Raw genomic sequence first — 22732 nt, 5'->3', positions numbered from 1 at the left:
CCTATTTGACAAAATCGGCCGTTTTATTCAGTGCCGCATCTTGTCGAGTAAACTCGACCGTGGCGCCAAGAGGGTTAATAGTCACATATATACGATCTGAATCATACAACAAACAAACTGATGAAGTTTGATCAAACTCAGGCAATGTATGTGGATGTTATTAGGCATTTCCTGTTTCTAATTTGTTGCTCTAATTTCAACGCCTCGCCACGAGCAAACCGTTCGAGATTTTCATCCCCAATGTCTTGAGATCATGTTGACCGAGTTTCGTGGCAATCAAGTAAAAAACCTATGACAAGTATATCAAATTCCAGAGCATGTTTTTTTTAAACAGCCCTGAATAGCTGACTTCCTGTTGGGTGGAGCCTATGACATAGCGCGCGAAAGTTGTTCAGCTCAATGAGATCTATAAGTGTACTGAGTATCGTATAAATACATGCAAGCGTGTGTGAGCTATGGTTCAAGATTTCTGACGGTGTTCCAGGGGGCGCTGTAGAGCCCCTGTGCCACGCCCGGGTCCCAGTCTCTGTGGCGTCCTGATGGCCGCAGATTCCAATGTGTGTGCCAATATTCAAGAGTTTTTGAGCATGTTAAGGCACCCAAAAATGCCCGGAAGGTTTAAAAAAAAAAAATAATAATAATAAGAATAATAAGAATAATCCTTAGGGGAACAATAGGGCTCTTCGCCCCTTCGGGCTTGAGCCCTAATTAAAGCTGCAAGCAGCGATGAACGGGCCCTCGCACCCGGGCTCACCACCACCCAGTGCCCATAGGAGGAACTGTGAAAGTTGGGCCATATGCTTATAAAATAATAAATATTTTTTGCCACATTTCCTGCTGCCAACAGGTGGCATTATGATTATAACTGAATATCGCTATGTAAATGTATTTAGGCCAGGACTCTTACCAAACATGCAAAGTTTCAGGCAGATCAGACATCTCATGTTTAAGTTAGTATGAAATAAGTCATTCCTGTTGCCAGCAGGCGGCGCTATACTTATAATTGAATATTGGCCTTTAGTTGTGTTCAGGCCAGGACTCTTATAAAACATGTGAAGTTTGGGTCAGATTGGGAATTGTATGCATGAGTTACAACAACTTCCTGTTTCATAGTATTAATAGCATCTTTTAGCACATAGTAAGTGTTGTTAGAATGTTTGAATTTTTTTTTTAGCATGATTAGCACACAATGGCATATTTTATTGTGTTGCTAATAGTTCATAAAATTGTTAAACATGACACTTCCTGTTGCCAGCAGGTGGTGCTATGTCTATAACTGAATCTGGGCATGTTGATGTATTCAGGACAGGACCCTTGTCAAACCTGTGAAGTTTGGGGCAGATCGGACGTTGCTAGCCTGAGTTACAGCAACTTCCTTATTCACTACATTAGTAGCATGCTTTAGCACTTAGCTAAGTGTTGCTAGTTGCTATTAGTATGTATCAAGTATGTTGCCAGCCTATTTACCACTTTTGACACTTTTTAATTTGTTCCTAGGAGTCTGTAACAGTGTTAACCATGTCACTTCCTGTTACCAGCAGGTGGCGCTATGACTATAATTGAATTTGGTCATGGGTGTTTGTTCAGGACAGAACACCTATCACATGTGTGAAGTTTGGGGAAGATCGGACATTGCTTGCCTTAGTTACAGCAAATTCCTTTTTCAATGCCTTAGTAGAATGCTTCAACACTTAGCTAAGTGTTGCTAGCATGATTTATTATGTTTCTAGCATGTTGCCAGCCTATTTAACATGTTTTGACACTTTTTAATTTGTTCCTAGGAGTCCATAACATTGTTAACCTTGTCACTTCCTGTTACCAGCAGGTGGCGCTATGACTATAACTGAATTTGGTCATGAGTGTTTGTTCAGAGCAGAACTCCTATCACACGTGTGAAGTTTGGGGAAGATCGGACATTGCTTGCCTTTTTACAGCAACTTCCTTTTTCACTGCCTTAGTAGAATGCTTTAACACTTAGCTAAGTGTTGCTAGCATGTTTAGTTATGTTTCTAGCATGCTGCCAGCCTATTTAACACTTTTTGACACTTTTTAATTTGTTCCTAGGAGTCCATAACAGTGTTAACCTTGTCACTTCCTGTTACCAGCAGGTGGCGCTATGCCTATAACTGAATTTGATCATGGGTGTTTGTTCAGAACAGAACACTCACATGTGTGAAGCTTGGGGAAGATTGGCCATTGCTTGCCTGAGTTACAGCAATTTCCTTTTTCACTACATTAGTAGCATGCTTTAGCACTTAGCTAAGTGTTGCTAGCATGTATTAGTATGTATCTATTATGTTGCCAGCCTATTTAACACTTGCTGATGCTTTTTAATATGTTCCTAGGAGTCCATAACAATGTTAACCTTGTCACTTCCTGTTACCAGCAGGTGGCGCTATGACTATAACTGAATTTGGTCATGTGTGTTTGTTCAGGACAGAACACCTATCACATGTGTGAAGTTTGGGGAAGATCGGACATTGCATGTCTGAGTTACAGCAACTTCCTGTTTCACGGAGAAACATCAAATTTTGTCAGGCCGCCAGGGACACACCCCTTGACGAAAACTCAAAACCTTCGCAATTTAACATCACAAAGGTCATATGATGACCCTCACCAAATTTTAAGATAATCCGATTAAAACTGTAGGAGGAGTTCGTCAAAGTACGAGGCATGGAAATGGAAAAAACTGCACAAAAATCATACAGGAAATTAAAAATAACTTACTTCCTGTTGGGTTTTGGATTTTGTACCAAGATACTTTTTTGTAGGTAATGGTGTGTTACATGTGTATACCGATTTTCAGGAATGTACGTGAAACACAGCTCGAGGCGCACTCCGTTGAAATATAACAGGTGGCGCTATCGAGCCATTTTGCCACACCCACTGAAACCTATATCAGATGTAAATTTTCGCCAGTCCTGATGCGTGTGCAAAGTTTCGTGAGTTTTGGAGCATGTTTAGGCCCTCAAAAATCCGCTTCATTACGGAGAAGAAGAAGAAGAAGAAGAAGAATAAACGGAGCAATTCCAATAGGGTCCTCGGGCCCTAATAAAAAACAAAGCAGATACAAGAGGGTCCTCACACCTCGGTGCTCGGGCCCTAATAAACGGAGCAGATACAATAGGGTCCTCACACCTTCGGTGCTCGGGCCCTAATAAACAGAGCAGATACAACAGGGTCCTCACACCATCGGTGCTCGGGCCCTAATTAAAGCTGCAAGCAGCGATGAACGGGCCTTCGCACCCGGGCTCACCACCACCCGGTGCCCATAGGAGGAACCGTGAACGTTGGGCCATATGCTTATAAAATAGTAAATATTTTTGCCACATTTTCTACAATATCGCAATGTAAATGTCTTTAGACCAGGACTCTTACCAAACATGCAAAGTTTCAGGCAGATCAGACATCTCATGTTTAAGTTAGTATGAAATAAGTCATTCCTGTTGCCAGCAGGCGGCGCTATACTTATATTTGAATATTGGACTTTAGTTGTGTTCAGGCCAGGACTCTTATAAAACATGTGAAGTTTGGGTCAGATTGGGAATTGTATGCATGAGTTACAACAACTTCCTGTTTCATAGTATTAATAGCATCCTTTAGCACATAGTAAGTGTTGTTAGAATGTTTGAAAATATTTCTAGCATGTTTAGCACACAATGGCAAATTTTATTGTGTTGCAAATAGTGCATAAAATTGTTAAACATGACACTTCCTGTTGTCAGCAGGTGGCGCTATGACTATAACTGAATACAGGCATGCTGATGTGTTCAATACGGGACTCTTGTCAAACGTGTGAAGTTTGGGGTAGATCGGAAGTTGCTAGCTTGAGTTACAACAACTTCCTTGTTCAATGACATAGTTGCATGCTTTAACACTCAGCTAAGTGTTGCTAGCAAGTTTTATTATACTTCTAGCATGTTGCCAGCCTATTTAACCCTTTTTGACACTTTTTAAATTTATTCTTAGGAGTTCATAAAAGTGTTAACCTTGTCAATTCCTGTTACCAGCAGGTAGCGCTATGACTATTACTGAACTTGTTCATGGGTGTTTGTCCGGAACAGGACACCTATCACACGTGTGAAGTTTGGGGAAGATTGGACATTGCTTGCCTGAGTTACAGCAACTTCCTTTTACACTACATTATTAGCATGCTTTAGCACTAAGCTAAGTTTTGCTAGCATGTATTAGTATGTATCTAGTATGTTGCCAGCCTATTTAACACTTGTTTACACTTTTTAATATGTTCCTAGGAGTCTGTAACAGTGTTAACCATCTCACTTCCTGTTACCAGCAGGTGGCGCTATGACTATAACTGAATTTGGTCATGGTTGTTTGTTCAGGACAGAACACCTATCACACGTGTGAAGTTTGGGGAAGATCGGACATTGCTTGCCTTTTTTACAGCAACTTCCTTTTTCACTACATTATTAGCATGCTTTAGCACTAAGCTAGTGTTGCTAGCATGTATTAGTATGTATCTAGTATGTTGCCAGCCTATTTAACACTTGTTTACACTTTTTAATATGTTCCTAGGAGTCTGTAATAGTGTTAACCATGTCACTTCCTGTTACCAGCAGGTGGCGCTATGACTATAACTGAATTTGGTCATGGTTGTTTGTTCAGGACAAAACACCTATCACACGTATGAAGTTTGGGGAAGATCGGACATTGCTTGCCTTAGTTACAGCAAATTCCTTTTTTCACTGCCTTAGTAGAATGCTTCAACACTTAGCTAAGTGTTGCTAGCATGATTTATTATGTTTCTAGCATGTTGCCAGCCTATTTAACACTTATTGACACTTTTTAATTTGTTCTTAGAAGTCCATAACAGTGTTAACCTTGTGACTTCCTGTAACCAGCAGGTGGCGCTATGACTATAATGGAATTTTGTCATGGGTGTTTGTTCAAAACAGAAAACCTATCACACGTGTGAAGTTTGGGAAAGATCGGACATTGCTTACCTGAGTTACAGAAACTTCCTTTTTTACAACATTATTAGCATGCCTTAGCACTAAGCTAAGTGTTGCTAGCATGTATTAGTATGTATCTAGTATGTTGCCAGCCTATTTAACACTTGTTTACACTTTTTAATATGTTCATAGGAGTCTGAAACAGTGTTAACCATGTCACTTCCTGTTACCAGCAGGTGGCACTATGACTATAACTGAATTTTTTTCATGGGTTTTTGTTCAGGACAAACACCTATCATACGTATGAAGTTTGGGGAAGATCGGACATTGCTTGCCTTAGTTAAAGCAAATTCCTTTTTCACTGCCTTAGTAGAATGCTTCAACACTTAGCTAAGTGTTGCTAGCATGATTTATTATGTTTCTAGCATGTTGCCAGCCTATTTAACACTTTTTGACACTTTTTAATTTGTTCTTTGGAGTCCATAACATTGTTAACCTTGTAACTTCCTGTTACCAGCAGGTGGCGCTATGACTATTACTGAATTTGGTCATGGGTGTTTGTTCAGAGCAGAACACCTATCACACGTGTGCAGTTTGGGGAAGATCGGACATTGCTTGCCTTAGGTTACAGCAACTTTCTTTTTCACTACATTATTAGCATGCTTTAACACTTAGCTAATGTTGCTATTATGTATTAGTATGTATCTAGAATGTTGCCAACCTATTTAACACTTGTTTACACTTTTTAATATGTTCCCAGGAGTCTGAAACAGTGTTAACCATGTCACTTCCTGTTACCAGCAGGTGGCACTATGAATATAACTGAATTTTTTTCATGGGTTTTTGTTCAGGACAGAACACCTATCACATGTATGAAGTTTGGGGAAGATCGGACATTGCTTTCCATAGTTATAGCAAATTCCTTTTTCACTGCCTTAGTAGAATGCTTCAACACTTAGCTAAGTGTTGCTAGCATGATTTATTGTGTTTCTAGCATGTTGCCAGCCTATTTAACACTTTTTGACACTTTTTAATTTGTTCCTAGGAGTCCATAACATTGTTAACCTTGCCACTTCTTGTTACCAGCAGGTGGCGCTATGACTATTACTGAATTTGGTCATGGGTGTTTGTTCAGAGCAGAACACCTATCACACGTGTGCAGTTTGGGGAAGATCGGACATTGCTTGCCTTAGTTGCAGCAACTTTCTTTTTTCACTACATTATTAGCATGCTTTAACACTTAGCTAATGTTGCTAGCATGTATTAGTATGTATCTAGTATGTTGCCAGCCTATTTAACAATTGTTTACACTTTTTAATATGTTCCTAGGAGTCTGTAATAGTGTTAACCATGTCACTTCCTGTTACCAGCAGGTGGCGCTATGACTATAACTGAATTTGGTCATGGTTGTTTGTTCAGGACAGAACACCTATCACACGTGTGAAGTTTGGGGAAGATCGGACATTGCTTGCCTTTTTTACAGCAACTTCCTTTTTCACTGCCTTAGTAGAATGCTTTAACACTTACAGTCCATACAGTGTTGTAAAGTCGTGAAACTATCCATATTTACTCAGAATGACTTTTATTCTGTATGAAAAAAGGTTTTGAAGTGTTTGGAATTTAAAAATGCAGGACAATTAATAATTCCCTTTTTACTGTCATTTAAAAAAATCACCACGACAAAACCATTCAAGCTATCCAAAATCCATTGGCAATTTAAGTTCCTCATTGTTTTGGCATCATGTAGACAAAGTTTGGTGTGTATAGTGTTACTTTCTTCTGAGCATTATGCATTAATTCACAGCTAAATGTAAAAAAAAAAAAAAAGTCCACATTCAAATCAAAATAGCCAACTTCCTGTTGGTCGTAGCTGATGACTGTGAATTAGAAAGTTGTCTGTCTTGATAAGAACAATTTATGTACCGAGTTTGGTGTCTGTAGCTAAAACTACCCCCCCCACACTTTTGACAAAAGTGGCGCTATAGAGTGCCTCTTCCACGCCCTCTTGTGAACTTTTGCCAGTGTCTATTTATCATTAGTACTGATATGTGTTCTGAGTTTGATGAAATTCTAAGCATGTTATATGACTCAAAATTACCTGAGAAGTATTCAAGTTTGACGTTGCCACGGCAACAATATTTTTAGATATCTATATCCCCCCAGAAGATTTATATTGGCTGTGATTTAACATTATTCTGATGAAGTTTGAAGCAAATCGAGTAAAAATAAGATGCTGAATTCAAAGCATTTTTAAAAATGACATACTTCCTGCTTCCAGTTGGTGGCGCTATAGCTTTGACTCCTAATAGTCACATATATGCGATCGACATCATACAACGAATAATCTGATGAAGTTTGATTAAAATCAGGAAATGTATGTGGATGGTATTAGATACTTCCTGTTTCTCATTTCTCGCCATAATTCAACGCCTCGCCACGATCAAACCGTTCAAGATATCAAAAATCCCCTGGCAATTTTTCATCCCCAATGTCTTGAGATCATGGTGTCCGAGTTTGGTGGCAATCGAGTAAAAAACCTATGACAAGTATATCAAATTCCAGAGCATGCGCTTTTTACATAACTCTAAATAGCTGACTTCCTGTTGGGCGGAGCCTATGACATGCATTACACAAGTTGTTCGGCAAAATGAGATCTATATGTGTACTGAGTTTCATATTAATATGTGCAAGTATGTGTGAGCTATACATCAACATTTCTGACTATGTTCCAGGGGGCGCTGTAGAGCCCCTGTGCCACGCCCGGGTCCCAGCCTCTGCGGCCTCCTGAATGCCACAGATTCCAAGGTGTACGCAAATTTTCAAGAGTTTGGACCCCAAAAGCCCCCAAAACTTTGACGACAAATACAAGAGGGTCCTCGCACCTCGGTGCTCGGGCCCTAATAATAATAATAATAATAATAATAATAAACAAAGCAGATACAAGAGGGTTCTCGCACCTCGGTGCTCGGGCCCTAATAATAATAATAAAACAAAGCAGATACAAGAGGGCCCGAGCACTATTGGTAACAAAGCAGATACAAAAGGATCCTCCCACCTCGGTGCTCGGGCCCTAAAAAACAACTCTTGAAATATTTCATTTTGTGTGCAATGAATCTAGAATATAAGAATGTTTGATTTTTTTTTTTATTAAATTACAAAAAATAAAGACTTTCCATGATATTTATTTTTTTTAGATGCACCTTTATAGTATTTTTTGATGTAGACAGATAAAACAAATCCAATCAAAAGGTTGTATATAGATAGATACTGCATACAGTAGCATTAAGATACAATTCATTTAAAGCTTACGGCTGAGACATATCAACACTTCTTCATTAGATCTGATCTTGGCTTGAATTGAAGTGTAGGTAAAATTAGTGGCCAAAAGGTATCCAGTGTTTAGTGTCTTCTGTCAAAAGCATATTTGCAAGACTGTATTGTAAACAAACAACTGGCTATATATTGTATAATCTATATAAATTGCTGTTTTAATACGATGCAAGTCAACACATCACAGAACTTTGCTCATTAAAACACTTCACAGGGACTTAGCGTAGCATAAAGTGTAGCCATCTTATATTTAAGACAATAACATAATATTGTTATAATATCAAAAACCAAGCATTGGTTTAGATGCCAATTAGTTATGCCAGCCTAGAGCTTATGAGCAGTGTGAGGGTGCAATAACCAGGAATGGTCACATGCTGCAAAAGGAGCTACCGACTTAAGCATCATTAACTACATTAAAATTACAGTCAAAATGAACAATTTCTAAATAATTGATATGAGTTACTCAAAATATAACTAACTATCCCTTTAGATATTTTTAAGATATCTTTGAAAAAAATGTTTTTTTCTTCTTCTGTCAGTACCCTTTTAAATACTTTAACTGGTCTGATATTGTATAAATAAGCAAAATACAATAATGGTCAACTATCCATATTCTACATATCAGTTGACCACCACAGCTGTTGATTATGTATTTGTGGTCCACTCCTCTACAGTCATGGCCAAAAGTTTTGGCAGTGACATAAATTTTGTGTTTTGCAAAGATTGCTGCTTCAGTATTTGTAGATTATTTCACCAAATGTTTCTATGGTATACTAAAAAACAATGATAAGCATTTAATAAGTTTCAAAGGCTATTATTGGCATATATATATATATTTACAAAAATGAGTCAATATTTACAATGTTGACCCTTGTTATTCATAACCTCTGCGATTCGCTCTGGCATGCTGGATATTTGCTTTTGGGCCAAATCCTGACTGTTGGTGATCCATTCATCCCTCATTAGTTCTTGTAGTTGATCACAATTTGTAGGCTTCTGTTTATCCAGTCACCTTTTGAGGACTGGTCAGAGATTCTCTATGGGATTGAGTGCTGGAGATTTGCCTGGCCATGGATCAAAAAATTTCAAAGTATTTATCTTCTTTATCAGTCATGCTTTTTGACATGGTGCTCCATCATGCTGGAAAACGCACGGATCAACACCAAATTGCTCATGGATCATTAGAAGATCTCACTTTTGCAGGATATTTTGATACCATTCTTTATTCATGGTAGTGTTATGAGAAAGCACACTCCATTAGTTGAAAAGCAACCCCACACATGGATGGTCTCAGGATGCTTCACTGTCTGGACAATACAGGACTCATGGTAGCGTTCACCTTTTTTCTTTAAACAACCAATTTCCCAGATGTCCCAAACAATCGGAAGGGGGTTCATCAGAGAAAATAACTTTGCCCCAGTCTACTGCTGTTCAATCCTTGTACTTGTACTTACAGAATTTCATTCTGTCCTTGATGTTTTTCTTTGAGATAAGTGGCTTCTTTGATGCACTGGTGGTGACACAATTCTGTAGCTGACTCCTCAGGAGTTGACAGTCTTGGCGCTTGCTGGACACTCTGGGACATCCTAAAGGTTTCGTCACTGCAGTCGAACCTCTCTCCCTGAAGTTCTTGATGATCCGGTAAATGGTTCTTTCAGGTGCAATATTTTTTTGTAGCAATTTCCTTGCATGTGAGGCCATTGTGATGCAAAGCGATGATGGCTGCATGTGTTTCTTTGTAGGTAACCATCGCTAACAAGAACACAATGATGGCAAGTGCTTCTTCCCTCCTTTTATAGCAATTAGTCTGCTCTTACAATCTAATTAATATGAAAGTGATTTTACCTGACTAGTATTCATTCACACTTTCATATGTGCTGCTGATATGGTTAGTCAATTACTGTTAGCTTGGTCACTTTGTGTCAGAATCAAAAAACTGTGAAACTTTCTTTTTTGTGAAAAGTTAATTTTTTGACCAATTAAACTTTTAGCACTAATTAAAAAAAATATTCTGATCACTCTACATAATAATCTAGAAACAATGTGAATGAACACCACAACAGTTTAAGCAGCAAACTTAGCTAAATACATTTATGTCACTGCCAAAACTTTTGGCCAATACTGTATATCTTATACTTTATATCACCAGAAAGGGTCCCTCTATTAATTTTTATTTTTATTTTTATTTTTTATTTTTTTTACTTCTTGCAGGAGAATATCGGGTAGGGAACTAAATAATTAAAGAAAAGGGACCCTTTTTGACTGCATCAACCATGGCACTGCTGGTAAGCTCTACAATACATTGTACAATCTATTTATTAGTGACGTTTAGGTGATTAAGTTACTTTTTTGCCCTTATGCATGGCCTGGGTTCCCTGATGTATTTTTTTATTTTGTTTTCTTGTATCTACATTACTATTAATTTTAGATTGGAAATGGGGTAGGCTATGGTTGTATGGCACTACAGAGGCTCAGTTAACACAAATATCTGGTTTGTTTTATTTTGGTTTTGTTAATCCATGTTTTAACCAATTCAACATCAGTATTACAAGTTTCCTTTTGTTTTTGGTCAAACCATGATATTTATTCAAGTGTAAGTTGCACATTATGAGGACTGACATACTTATTTCATTGTCTCATATTTGAGGTAGTTATTAATCAGTTGTCTAGAGGCAGACCTAGTTGTTAGAAAATAAGTCAAAGTTTAGATGACTTGATGTAAAGTCACTTTTTCTTGCTATGTGCTATGAGTAAAAAAAGAGTGAGAAAAAACTCATCTTTAATAAATTGAAGCCTGACTGAACAATATTCTTATGGGTCTATATTAAACTAACTTCAGGAGTGAGTCAGTGTGCTAATGCTCCAAGTCTGATTTAATATGCAATCAAGTTTCACTCGATTATTGTATTACCATGGCTCAAATCAGTTGATAAACTCCCATTCAATGTGGTGGAGTATTTCATTGAGTCAGAATCAATTGCATTTGTGCATGCCTGCAAAATTGCTGACAGGAGTAAACACTTTAGCAGTATACTGTCTAAGCTGTGATTAAGTTATTGAACTCTCAGCTGTGTCAGAAAATAGTGTGCTCTAGCACACCTTCATGCACTCATGAAAAAAGAATACAGTTTTTTTTTAATGTATGTATGATTGCAGATCTTTGTATGTCTTGTAATAAATTACTACAGGAACCCTGTCCTCTTTCCCTGCAGACATAGCTCCAATATCAACCTGCATCGCAAACTACTGACCAAAGAGCTGGATGACATGGTCCTGGATCCAAAGCTTACAACCATGCCTAAAGAGATGCGTGCTGAGATCCTGTCAATGATCTATGCTGACCACCATCTGGAACTGGAGGGGTTAGAGAATGCTGGACCACCACGAGACAGAGGAATGAGACCCCCAGTCGCTAAAGAATATTCACGCAGTAATGGCTATTTCCATGGCCCAAGTGTTGACTACATGGTGCTGGACCTGAGCACCACCTCCAGTGTACAATCAAGTGGCAGTGTGCAGTCTTCACAGGAGTCTGATGAGGGCAGTGATGAGGGCATCCTGCTGGATGTCCTGGAGGGTGCTAGTGACAATGAAGAGTACACCTCTAGTATTGTGGCTAAGAAACTGGCAAGGGAGGGAAAGGATACAGAGGACGCCAGGAAGGAAGGAAGAGAAGGAGCCACTGAGGAGGGGCTTCTTCACTGTGACCCTTCATTCTCACCATCTGTCTCAGCATGCAATGAAGGTAATGGCACAGGAGGCATCCTGTGCACCATCTGCCACAAACTGTACAGTAACAAAGGGACCCTTCGAGTGCACTACAAGACTGTACATCTGCGTGAAATGCATAAATGCAAAATACCTGGCTGTAGCATGATGTTTTCTTCCGTGAGAAGCAGAAACAGACATAGTCAGAACCCCAACCTACACAAAAATGCCCCCTATACCACAACGATTGACTAGACCAGACATCCCTCTGCACCACATTGCCTCGTTACAAATACGCCACATATTAACACACTCTTTTCCTCAGTATATTAATGTTATAAAACAGCATTATTTCTCCCCAAACGTCTTTTCAAGTATGAAAAATTAGAGCAGTATTTTGACATTTCTGTTTTTGGAAGCAAAATACATCATATATCTCTCCATCCTTCACACAAACTTCTCCTCAGTCTTTAATTTATGACTTTTGCCTGCAGAAATGATCACAAGAAAAAAAAGAAAAAAAAAGCATTTGTATACTGATAACTTTTAAAGAATTCCATGAAAGAGCATGTTAAGTCTGGTTTAAATGTAAATATTCATGTTGTGAGGGGCTATTTGGTGTAAAACAGTTGTATTTATTGTTGATATTTTCTCTCTTTTGTTATTTTTGTTTAATTATTTATTTTATTTTAATCTAATACTTTCATTTAAAAAAAAGAAGTTAAGCAAGACAAAGTAGCATCTGCCTAGCTTGATTCATCTATATTGGCTTTAAGAATGTTTTACATTAGAAAAGTAAAAAAGTAAAAAAAAAAAAAAAAAGAAATGTGACTTGTAACTTGTTTAATCTACATTTTAGATATACAGATGGAGCTGGCATGCTTTTAGCTCTGACACAGTACATTTTTCTTTTCTTTTCTTATGTTTCTAGCTTTGGTACAAAAACAAATAAACAAACAAACAAAACAAAAAAAGTTTTGCACTTTGCAACTATTTTATTATAATCTAAACTATTATTTATAGTCCAAATTGAAAGTGAAATTTTAAGGATACAGTGCCAAGCGGTAATTACTGTTCTTTTAAAGGCTGGGACACACCAATCTGGTGTATAAGCCGACAGGTTTTGTCACCTCCATTGGCAGCGTTATGAAAAACATTCCCGTATTAGAATGATTGGGATAGATCACGTAACATTTAAACAAACTTCTGTCTGTACTCCCTTCATTTAAGTGCTTGTTTTCATTTTCACTTGAATTCTCGGGCACTGACTCGTTCACTAAACTGAACATTCAATCAGAGCTCTCACTTGTGCCGATGGTCCCAACGGCCCCGAATGCCGCCAACATGAGCCCCGATGAGAGCTGAAGAGTGGAACACACCAAACAAACTAGTCCGGCTGTCACTTGTTGTCAACAGCCAACCATCGGCTTAGTGTGACCCAGCCTTAACAGACATGTGCCAGATCTTGATATGATGGTAGCAAATCTCGTTTGACAACATTCAATCCCAATTTTCATCCCATTTAGTAAGTGTTTCAGGTATATTCATTTGAATGCAGTAAATAATTATTACTGGCTCTGATAATATGAAAATGATCGTGTCAAGAGTATGACTGTATGGATAAAGGCACTGAATTGGCCAAGAGGTTAAATAAAAAAATATTTCTACTGAATGTAGTTTAACTTAAAAATAGTTAGTAAGTGTCCTATAATTTATGTAAATTTGATCAGTGTTATCATATAAAAATACCATTGACATTTCAGAGTGCTACACCAGAGGTTCTAAAATGTGGCCAAAATCAAAGACAATGTTCTAAAACCTCATGAACAGAATTGACACATTGAGAAGATGTTTAGGTAGTTTTTCCTCAGATGCTTCCGTTCCAGACAGTCATTTACAGCATTGTAACAATTAAACATTGTAAACAATGTAAACATTGACTAGTGTCCACACAATATAGCCGCGTTTCCACCGCAGGAACTTTACCCAGGAACTAGGTACTTTGGCCTGGTACTTGGTGTGTTTCCACCGCAGGAACCAGGAACTAAATAAAGTTCCGGGTAAAAAAATGCAGCTCAGAAAGTCCCTGCTGGCGAGGTGGTACTTTTTCAAAGTTCCAGAACTTTCGGGGCCGGGACTTTGGCGCTAAACATGCTGATTGGTTGAGTTCACGCAGCATTGGTTGAGTTCAGGCACCATTTATTCGGATCAACATTTTCAAAATATTACTGTTATTGTGTCATGAAATGTAATTTTAAAAGTATTTCAAGCAAGTATGTAGTTGTTTAAAACTCAAATCTGTTGTTTATTTATAAAGACAGCGCCTATTTAAAAAAGTGTTTCGCCAATCTCGGAGACGGTGAGCTCCACACGATCAGCAGGAGCTCAGTGATCATCTATCCGACGAGAAGCAGCCTCACCTCGGATAGACCTTCTGATATGTGCCGCTGGCTCTGATGTCTCTTTAGTGGTTAAACATAGATAAATTGAATACAGACCAAAGAAAACCTGTTAGATTTGCCCCGCAGCTGAATTATATTTTATATGTTAAAATGAAAATAAAAAAGGCAAGTCTATATAGTATTTTGTTTCATTGTAATGGCTGTATATAACGTTACACATATCCCTGGACTAAGAATATTTCTGCAGTTGTTATTATGTTTAAATGAAAACGAAAGGAGGCAGTGGTATTTTATATCCTGTTTCATTTTATTGTAAATATACTGAGAAGAAAATTGCAGTAGCCAAAGCGATCTGAGTTCACGCAGCATTGGTTGAGTTCAAACACAATTTATTCCGATCATTTTCAAATATTACTGTTATTGTGTCTTGAAATGTAATTTTAAAAGAATTTTAGGCGAGAATGTAGTTGTTTAAAACTCAATCTATGGTTTATTTATAAAGACAGCACCTATTTAAAAATGTGTTTCGCCGATCTCGTAGACGGTGAGCTCCACTCGATCAGCGGGAGCTCAGTCCTCATGTATACGCAGAGAGCAGCTTCACCTCAGCTAGACCTTCTGAAATGTGCCGCTGGCTCTGATGTGTCTTTAGTGGTTAAACATAAAATATAATTCAGCTGCGGGGAAACTTTAACATGTTTTCTCTGGTCTGTGTTAAAATGAAAATAAAAAAGGCAAATGTATATAATATTTCGTTTCATTGTAATGGCTGCATTATACACATATGCCTGAACTAAGTACATTTCTGCAGCTGTTATTATGCTTAAATGAAAACCAAAGGAGGCAGTGGTATTTGATATCCTATTTCGTTTTATTGTAAATATACAGTAAGGAAAATTGCAGTAGCCAAGACGAACTGACTGAAGTTATCAAGTACGCTGCTGTTTATAGATTTACCGGACTTGCGTCGTCACGGACATCACACTCCTGAGACGAATGCACAAAGTCTGAACTAACTACCAAGGAAGCACTTTCAAAATTAGCGTACTTTTTTTTTTTTTTTTTATCAGCGGTACTTTGTATTGAGAAATGCGCGCACACCTATGTCACCAGTCTATTTGCCTAATCTTCCCGGTACTTTACACCGCGGTGGAAACGCAGAAAGCAACAGGTCTGGGGGAAAAAAGTTCCTGGTACAAATGTTCTGGGTAATTTCGGTGGAAACGCGGCATAACATGGTAAAGAAAAAAAAGTCCCTATTCACTATTGAATTTGAAACAGTTGGTGTGTATGTAGATATGACTATGTAGATATGACTATTTATTTCTATTTATCTGTTTAGAATAATTAACTAAATGCAAATTAGCTCTTTGATGTATGTTGCTTCAAATAAATTAAATTAATGATTCATCCCTGTAATTAAAAAATTCAGAATTAATTAAACTCTGAAACTAAATTCAGTTCAAACGGTTTTTAATGTTGGACAAAGACTAGATGTATTTGGTTCCTCCTTTACATGCTATAACAGTAGCAGTACTTGTGTTATGATGGAAGGCATGAAGATTAAGAGATATTTCCAAGAGGGAATAGCAGTGTGTGTCATTCAAAATGCTTTGTTGCACAAAACCGGGAGATATTTCCATCGCTGATCAAGTCATTACAATCAGTGATTTAGTAAATGTTGCTGATAATACTGCATCATGGAGACACCCAAGCTCTTCTTCCGGTTTTCCCTTTCATTTCTTCCTCTGTATTCTCTTGCTCTGCCACCTTCCAATCTGCTACCTCTTACCCCCATCACAACTGTTGCCACAGTGGGGTCCTACAGGGACACTGTCTAATAGTGTACAGTTAACTTCCCCGGGTGGCACACAACACAGAAAAGGATTGTCTGCTTTTTCTTTTCTTTTTTTTTTTAATAAAAGAGTGTCACTTCAGAGATATATTAATGCTTCAAAAATGATGCCCAAACTTTGTAGTTCTTTCACCAATAACAAGTAAGATAACAGCTGTTAACATGTTAACCTCAAAATAGAATGCACTTTTAGGACTAAGGCTGGTGCTTTATTAAAACCTTAATAATAATAATAATAATAATAATAATAATAATAATAATAATAATAATAATAATAAAAATAATATGTATACAGATGGGCAATGTGATATCATAAAGTGAAGGATATCAACCTCATAGCCTCCATATTTTTTTTGTCAAATTAAAGACCTTCTAGAGTATGGGGTCAGATTATAAACTAAAAGTCTAAAACTAAAAGTCTTAAACCAAAACTAAAAAAAAAATCTAAATTTGAAACTTGAAGTTCAAGTCCAAAATTTATTTGGTATTTAGGATTGGGCATTTTCTATTTAGGGTTGGTCATTTGGTCATTTAGCCATTTAGTCAAAGACAAATTCAAAGTCACCTTTATTTATATAGCGCTTTAAACAAAATACATTGCGTCAAAGCAACTGAACAACATTCATTAGGAAAACAGTGTGTCAATAATGCAAAATAATAGTTAAAGGCAGTTCATCATTTAAATGTTTACTGGGAGCCAGAGCGCCTGACATCTTGGCAAATTTAAAAGTGCTGGCAAATGCTAAACGTAAATACAGTAAGATTGTTATTCATGCTGGCGCTAATGATGTTCGACTTTGCCAGTCGAAGATCACTAAAAATAACTTTAAAGAGGTGTGTGAACTTGCAAGCACGATGTCAGACACTGTAATATGCTCTGGTCCCCTCCCTGCTTACCGTGGTGATGAGATGCATAGCAGATTGTCATCACTCAATGGCTGGATGTCTAAGTGGTTCCCACAGAATGACATAGGTTTCATAGACAATTGGACGAGCTTTTGGGGCAGACCTGACCTGTTTAAAAGAGATGGTCTTCATCCCTCCCGGGGTGGAGCTGCTCTTCTCTCTAGAAATATGGCAAATAGTCTTAGAGTTCATACTTGACTAACTGGGGCCCAGGTCAGGAAGCAGACAGACCAGCTAAACCGACCGTCTGCTAGCTGCCTCACATCACAGAGGTCAGTTAATTCTCAGCACATAGAGACTCTTTCACCTAGATATCACACTATAGAGACTGTGTCTGTTCCCTGAACTAGAAAATACAAAAAAACGTCCAAACCAAGTTAAGGTTAACAATTTAATTGAGGTTCAACAAATAAAAAAACTAATGCAATATGGATAAACAAATGATAAAGCTTGGCTTATTGAATATCAGATCCATTTCTATGAAAACACTTTTTGTAAATAATATGATAACTGATCATAATATAGATGTGCTCTGTTTGAAAGAAACCTGGCTAAAACCTGATGATTACATTATTTTAAATGAGTCCACCCCCCAAGATTACTGTTATAAACACGAGCCACGTCTAAAAGGCAAAGGGGGAGGAGTTGCTTCAATTTATAACGTTTTCAGGATTTCTCAGAGGGCAGGCTTCAAGTATAACTCGTTTGAAGTAATGGTGCTACATATAACATTATCCAGAGAAACAAATGTTAATGATAAATCACCTGACTTTATTAAAGAGTTTGGTGATTTTACATCCAAGTTAGTTCTGGCTGCAGATAAAGATTTAATAGTTGGTGATTTTAATATCCATGTTGATAATGAAAAAGATGCATTGGGATCAGTATTTATAGACATTCTGAACTCTATTGGTGTTAGACAACATGTTTCAGGACCTACTCATTGTCGAAATCATACTCTAGATTTAATACTGTCACATTGAATTGATGTTGATAGTGTTGAAATTATTCAGCCAAGTGATGATATCTCAGATCATTATTTAGTTCTGTGCAAACTTCATATAGCCAAAATTGTAAATTCTACTTCTTGTTACAAGTATCGAAGAACCATCACTTCTACCACAAAAGACTGCTTTTTAAGTTATCTTCCTGATGTATCCAAATTCCTTAGCATATCCAAAACCTCAGAACAACTTGTTAATGTAATAGAAACTATGGACTCTCTCTTTTCTAGCACTTTAAATACAGTTTCTCCTTTACGCTTAAGGAAGGTTAAGGAAAACAGTTTGACACCATGGTATAATGAGCATACTCGCACCCTAAAGAGAGCAGCCCGAAAAATGGAGCGCAGCTGGAGGAAAACAAAACCAGAGGTATTTCGTATTGCTTGGCGGGAAAGTAACATATCCTACAGAAAAGCATTAAAAACTGCTAGATCTGATTACTTTTCTTCTCTTTTAGAAAAAAACAAACATAACCACAGGTATTTATTCAATACAGTGGCTAAATTAACGAAAAATAAAGCCTCAACAAGTGTTGACATTTCCCAACACCACAGCAGTAATGACTTTACGAACTTTACTTCTAAAATCGATACTATTAGAGATAAAATTGCAACCATTCAGCCGTCAGCTACAGTATCACATCAGACAGTGCACTATAGACCCCCTGAGGAACAGTTCCACTCATTCTCTACTATAGGAGAGGAAGAATTGTATAAACTTGTTAAATCATCTAAACCAACAACATGTATGTTAGACCCTATACCATCTAAGCGGTATTAAAGAGGTGGCACCTCTTTTTTATAGGAAAAAGAGGTGCTTCCAGAAGTCATAGATCCTCTTCTGACTATTATTAATTCCTCATTGTCATTAGGATATGTCCCCAAAACCTTCAAACTGGCTTTTATTAAGCCTCTCATAAAAAAAAAACACAACTTGACCCCAAAGAACTAGTTATTATAGACCAATCTCGAATCTCCCTTTTCTGTCCAAGATACTAGAAAAGGTGGTATCCTCACAATTATATTCCTTCTTAGAGAAAAATGGTATATGTGAGGATTTCCAGTCAGGATTTAGACCGTATCATAGTACTGAGACTGCTCTCCTTAGAGTTACAAATGATCTGCTCTTATAATCTGATCGTGGGTGTATCTCTCTATTAGTTTTATTGGATCTTAGTGCTGCGTTTGACACAACTGACCACAGCATTCTTTTGCATAGATTTGAACACTTTGTTGGCATCAGTGGAAGTGCATTAGCATGGTTTAAATCGTACTTATATGACCGCCATCAGTTCGTAGCAGTGAATGAAGTTGTATCATATCAATCTCAAGTGCAGTATGGAGCACCTCAAGGCTCAGTACTAGGGCCGCTACTCTTCACGCTTTATATGTTACCCTTGGGAGATATCATCAGGAAACATGGTGTTAGCTTTCACTGTTATGCTGATGATACTCAGCTCTATATTTCTTCGCGGCCCGGTGAAACACACCAATTTGAAAAACTAATGGAATGCAGACTCGATAAAAAAAATTGGATGACGAGTAATTTCTTACTGCTAAATTCAGAAAAAACAGAGGTGTTAATTATAGGACCTAAAAACTCTGCTTGTAATAACCTAAAACACTGTCTAAGACTCGATGGTTGCTATGTCAATTCTTCGTCATCAGTTAGGAACCTAGGTGTGCTATTTGATCGCAATCTTTCCTTAGAAAGCCATGTTTCTAGCATTTGTAAAACTGCATTTTTCCATCTCAAAAATATATCTAAATTATGGCCTATGTTACAAAATGTTACAAAGCTGTCATTAAGTTGAAGTTATCACACAGTCCTCGCTCAAGCCGCTCACTCGCTGCATTTGGTTTCATTACAGTGTGCTCCTTATCACTGGGAGCTCCCTCTGCTGTCCATAAGGTGGCTCTGTGCACCAGCCATTTCAAACCCAGCCTCCAGTATTTGGGCCACGCCTCCGAATTTGCATACACTCCACAATCCTCAATCCTCAAATGCCCAATCCTCAATCTTCAAATGCCTAATCCTAAATCCCCAAATCCTCAATCCTAAATGGCTAAATGATTAAATGCCCAATCCTGAATACCAAATTCCCTATCCTAAATCCCCAAATGCCCAATCCTAAATCCTAAATGGCTAAATGACCAAATGCCCAACCCTAAATAGAAAATGGCCAATCCTAAGTAAAAAAAGCCCTATCCTAAATACCAAATACCCAATCCTTAATACCAAATTAATTTTCGTTTTGGACTTTAAGTTTCAAATTTAGATTTTTAGTTTTGGTTTAAGACTTTTAGTTTTAGACTTTTAGTTTATAATCCGACCCAATAATCCCTCCATACTAGAGAGACACACAACATGGACACAAAGAAAAAGCCTCATATTTATATCTGGCAAAAGAAAGAAAATTACTTCCAAATGTGAATCCCTGATTACTTACACATTATGTTTCTGTTAGCCTTGATGGAAGTAATAATAATAATAATAATAATAATAATAATGCAGTCCTTTGAATAGCCATGATATATGACAGGGAAATGGTCGTAAATATGGGCTTCAATAATTTAATCAGATATGTTTGAGAGCAGGAAGAAAGGAGTGAGGAAGCAAATTAAAATAAAACTGAATTCCTCAGGATATTCTGCTAAAATGAATTGATCTTCTTTTGGAGAGTAAACTCCTACTCTTATACTATCCCATCCTGTTTCTATTTTAGCTTTCCCCTGCATAAAAATGACCAGCATATTATTATCTGACAGCCCATCAAGATCTCTGTTATCCAGAGTCAGTCCTGCACAGAGTTAGGCTTTTACCATGAATCCACGGACTTAACGAGTCCGTGAGCCTTAAATATTTCATTGCGGCTCTGAAGACAGGGCCATTACACAGACTGTAGTATTAAAGAATGTAGTATCTTGCAAAGGTGATCTTTAAGTTTTCTGTGTTAACACTGTTTCTTTGAAGTCACAGAGTGATAAAGCACAAAAATAAGATCAAGTGGCAATGAAATTGCAGAAATGAATAAAAATAAAACATTGTAATAGACATTGTAAATAGACATTGTAATTTCAAACACATAGCAACATTCTGATCAGTGTGATCGTTTACATGAATATCAGTGATACAAAAGAAAGGAAAGATAAAAACATAATTCATGACTTAATACAAATCTAATATATAATTTGTTGTGACACCACAAACAATAATAAATAAGCCTGAAATATTTGTTAACCTTTTTCTTTTGTTCCAATGTGATGTTTGATCTAGCTGTCTTGTTTGATTATCCTTATTGCCCACTGAAGAAAAGTGCATTTTGATGGGTGATATCAATTGTTTATCCCTTAGTTTAATTCTAAATAGTTTACTTTTTATCTCATGAGACAGTATGATGTCATCCTTTAATGAATTTGCATTTCTTGGAATCTTTTGTATCTTTTTCTATTTTATTATTTATTATTATTTTTTTTTTATTATTATTTTTATTTTGCATAAAATGCGTATGCCATGTAAATTGATTTTTTTGTACAAATCAGAATTCTTGTACAATTTTATATTAAAGATTTATCAGTCACTGGCATATTGAAGTCATTTATTCTTTTGGATCAGACAATTACATATATTTGGTTTCTTTGCACCTTTCCAACTTCATTAAACTCGCAACAGAAAATTCCTATTTATACCATCTTTGTCACATGTGGGGCCCATAAGGGATAGATATGGGCTGGTGAGTGGGCCCCATCTGGGCTACCCAGATGGGACCCAGTTAATTTGTTAAAACCAGTTAATTTGTCCGGGGGTTCCATGATGGCCCCACGTGGGCTTCACATGGGCCCACACTAGCTGGGCCCCATGTGGACTGATTATGGGTCCCTGCTATTATACCCATATTGGTTACTTTAGCTCAGTATTACCAAAGGTATATAAAATTCAATTATAAAAAAAAAATAGAAACAAGATTTTTTATTATTATTGGTGCTCATTTCTTAAAACTTAATCAGAACAGATTAAGTAGTGGCCTAGTGGTTAGAGACTTTGACTCCTAACCCTAGGGTTGTGGGTTTGAATCTCAGGCCGGCAATACCATGTCTTAGGTGCCCTTGAGCAAGGCACTGAACCCCCAACTGCTCCCGGGTGCTGCAGCATAAATAGCTGCCCACTGCTCCAGGTGTGTTCATGGTTTGTGGGTGTGCTCTTTGGATGGGTTAAATGCAGAGCACAAATTCTGAGTATGGGTCACAAATGTAACAATTTTGTAACTTTGTTTGGGAATAGCAGGTGCAGAAAAAAAAAAGAAAAAAAAAACATTAGCGCACACAGACAAGACACAGCAGGCCCAGTTAGGAGGAGGACACTGCCAATGAGTTACTGCGGTCAAGCCAGCCGCGGTTTGAAAGTACACGGTCAAGCCAGCCGCACTTTTTTTTTTTTTTGTGCGTCTAATCGTGCACTGACGGTACAGGTGCAGGGAGCGGTCAAAATAGATGTAAAGAAGCTGTCATAACGGCATTTCCTTTATACTTTTTCTGATATTTTCAATAGTTCACGGGTGCCCACCCACTCGCAAAAAAAAATAAATGAAATAAAATCTGCATAAAACTTAATTTA

General features: G+C 37.5%; 1 protein-coding gene and 1 long non-coding RNA gene across 2 annotated transcripts in view; both read left to right on the top strand.

The window, feature by feature from the left end:
• LOC127948497 (zinc finger protein basonuclin-2-like) overlaps positions 1-21704 on the top strand; it is a 184215-nt gene extending 162511 nt beyond the window's left edge. The window contains exon 5 of the mRNA XM_052544957.1: positions 11456-21704. Coding sequence (XP_052400917.1) covers positions 11456-12206 — 751 coding nt within the window. The 3' untranslated portion in view covers positions 12207-21704. The remainder of the gene's footprint in view (positions 1-11455) is intronic.
• Positions 672-7662, top strand: LOC127948512 (uncharacterized). Its single transcript, XR_008152095.1, has 3 exons — positions 672-2108; positions 4298-4580; positions 6287-7662. It is a non-coding gene; the product is annotated as an uncharacterized LOC127948512 (long non-coding RNA).
• Positions 21705-22732: the final 1028 nt, after the last annotated feature.

Source organism: Carassius gibelio, chromosome B1 (genome assembly GCF_023724105.1).
Source record: "Carassius gibelio isolate Cgi1373 ecotype wild population from Czech Republic chromosome B1, carGib1.2-hapl.c, whole genome shotgun sequence".
Classification (NCBI taxonomy): domain Eukaryota; kingdom Metazoa; phylum Chordata; class Actinopteri; order Cypriniformes; family Cyprinidae; genus Carassius; species Carassius gibelio.
This window is presented reverse-complemented; position numbering and strand designations above follow the sequence as displayed.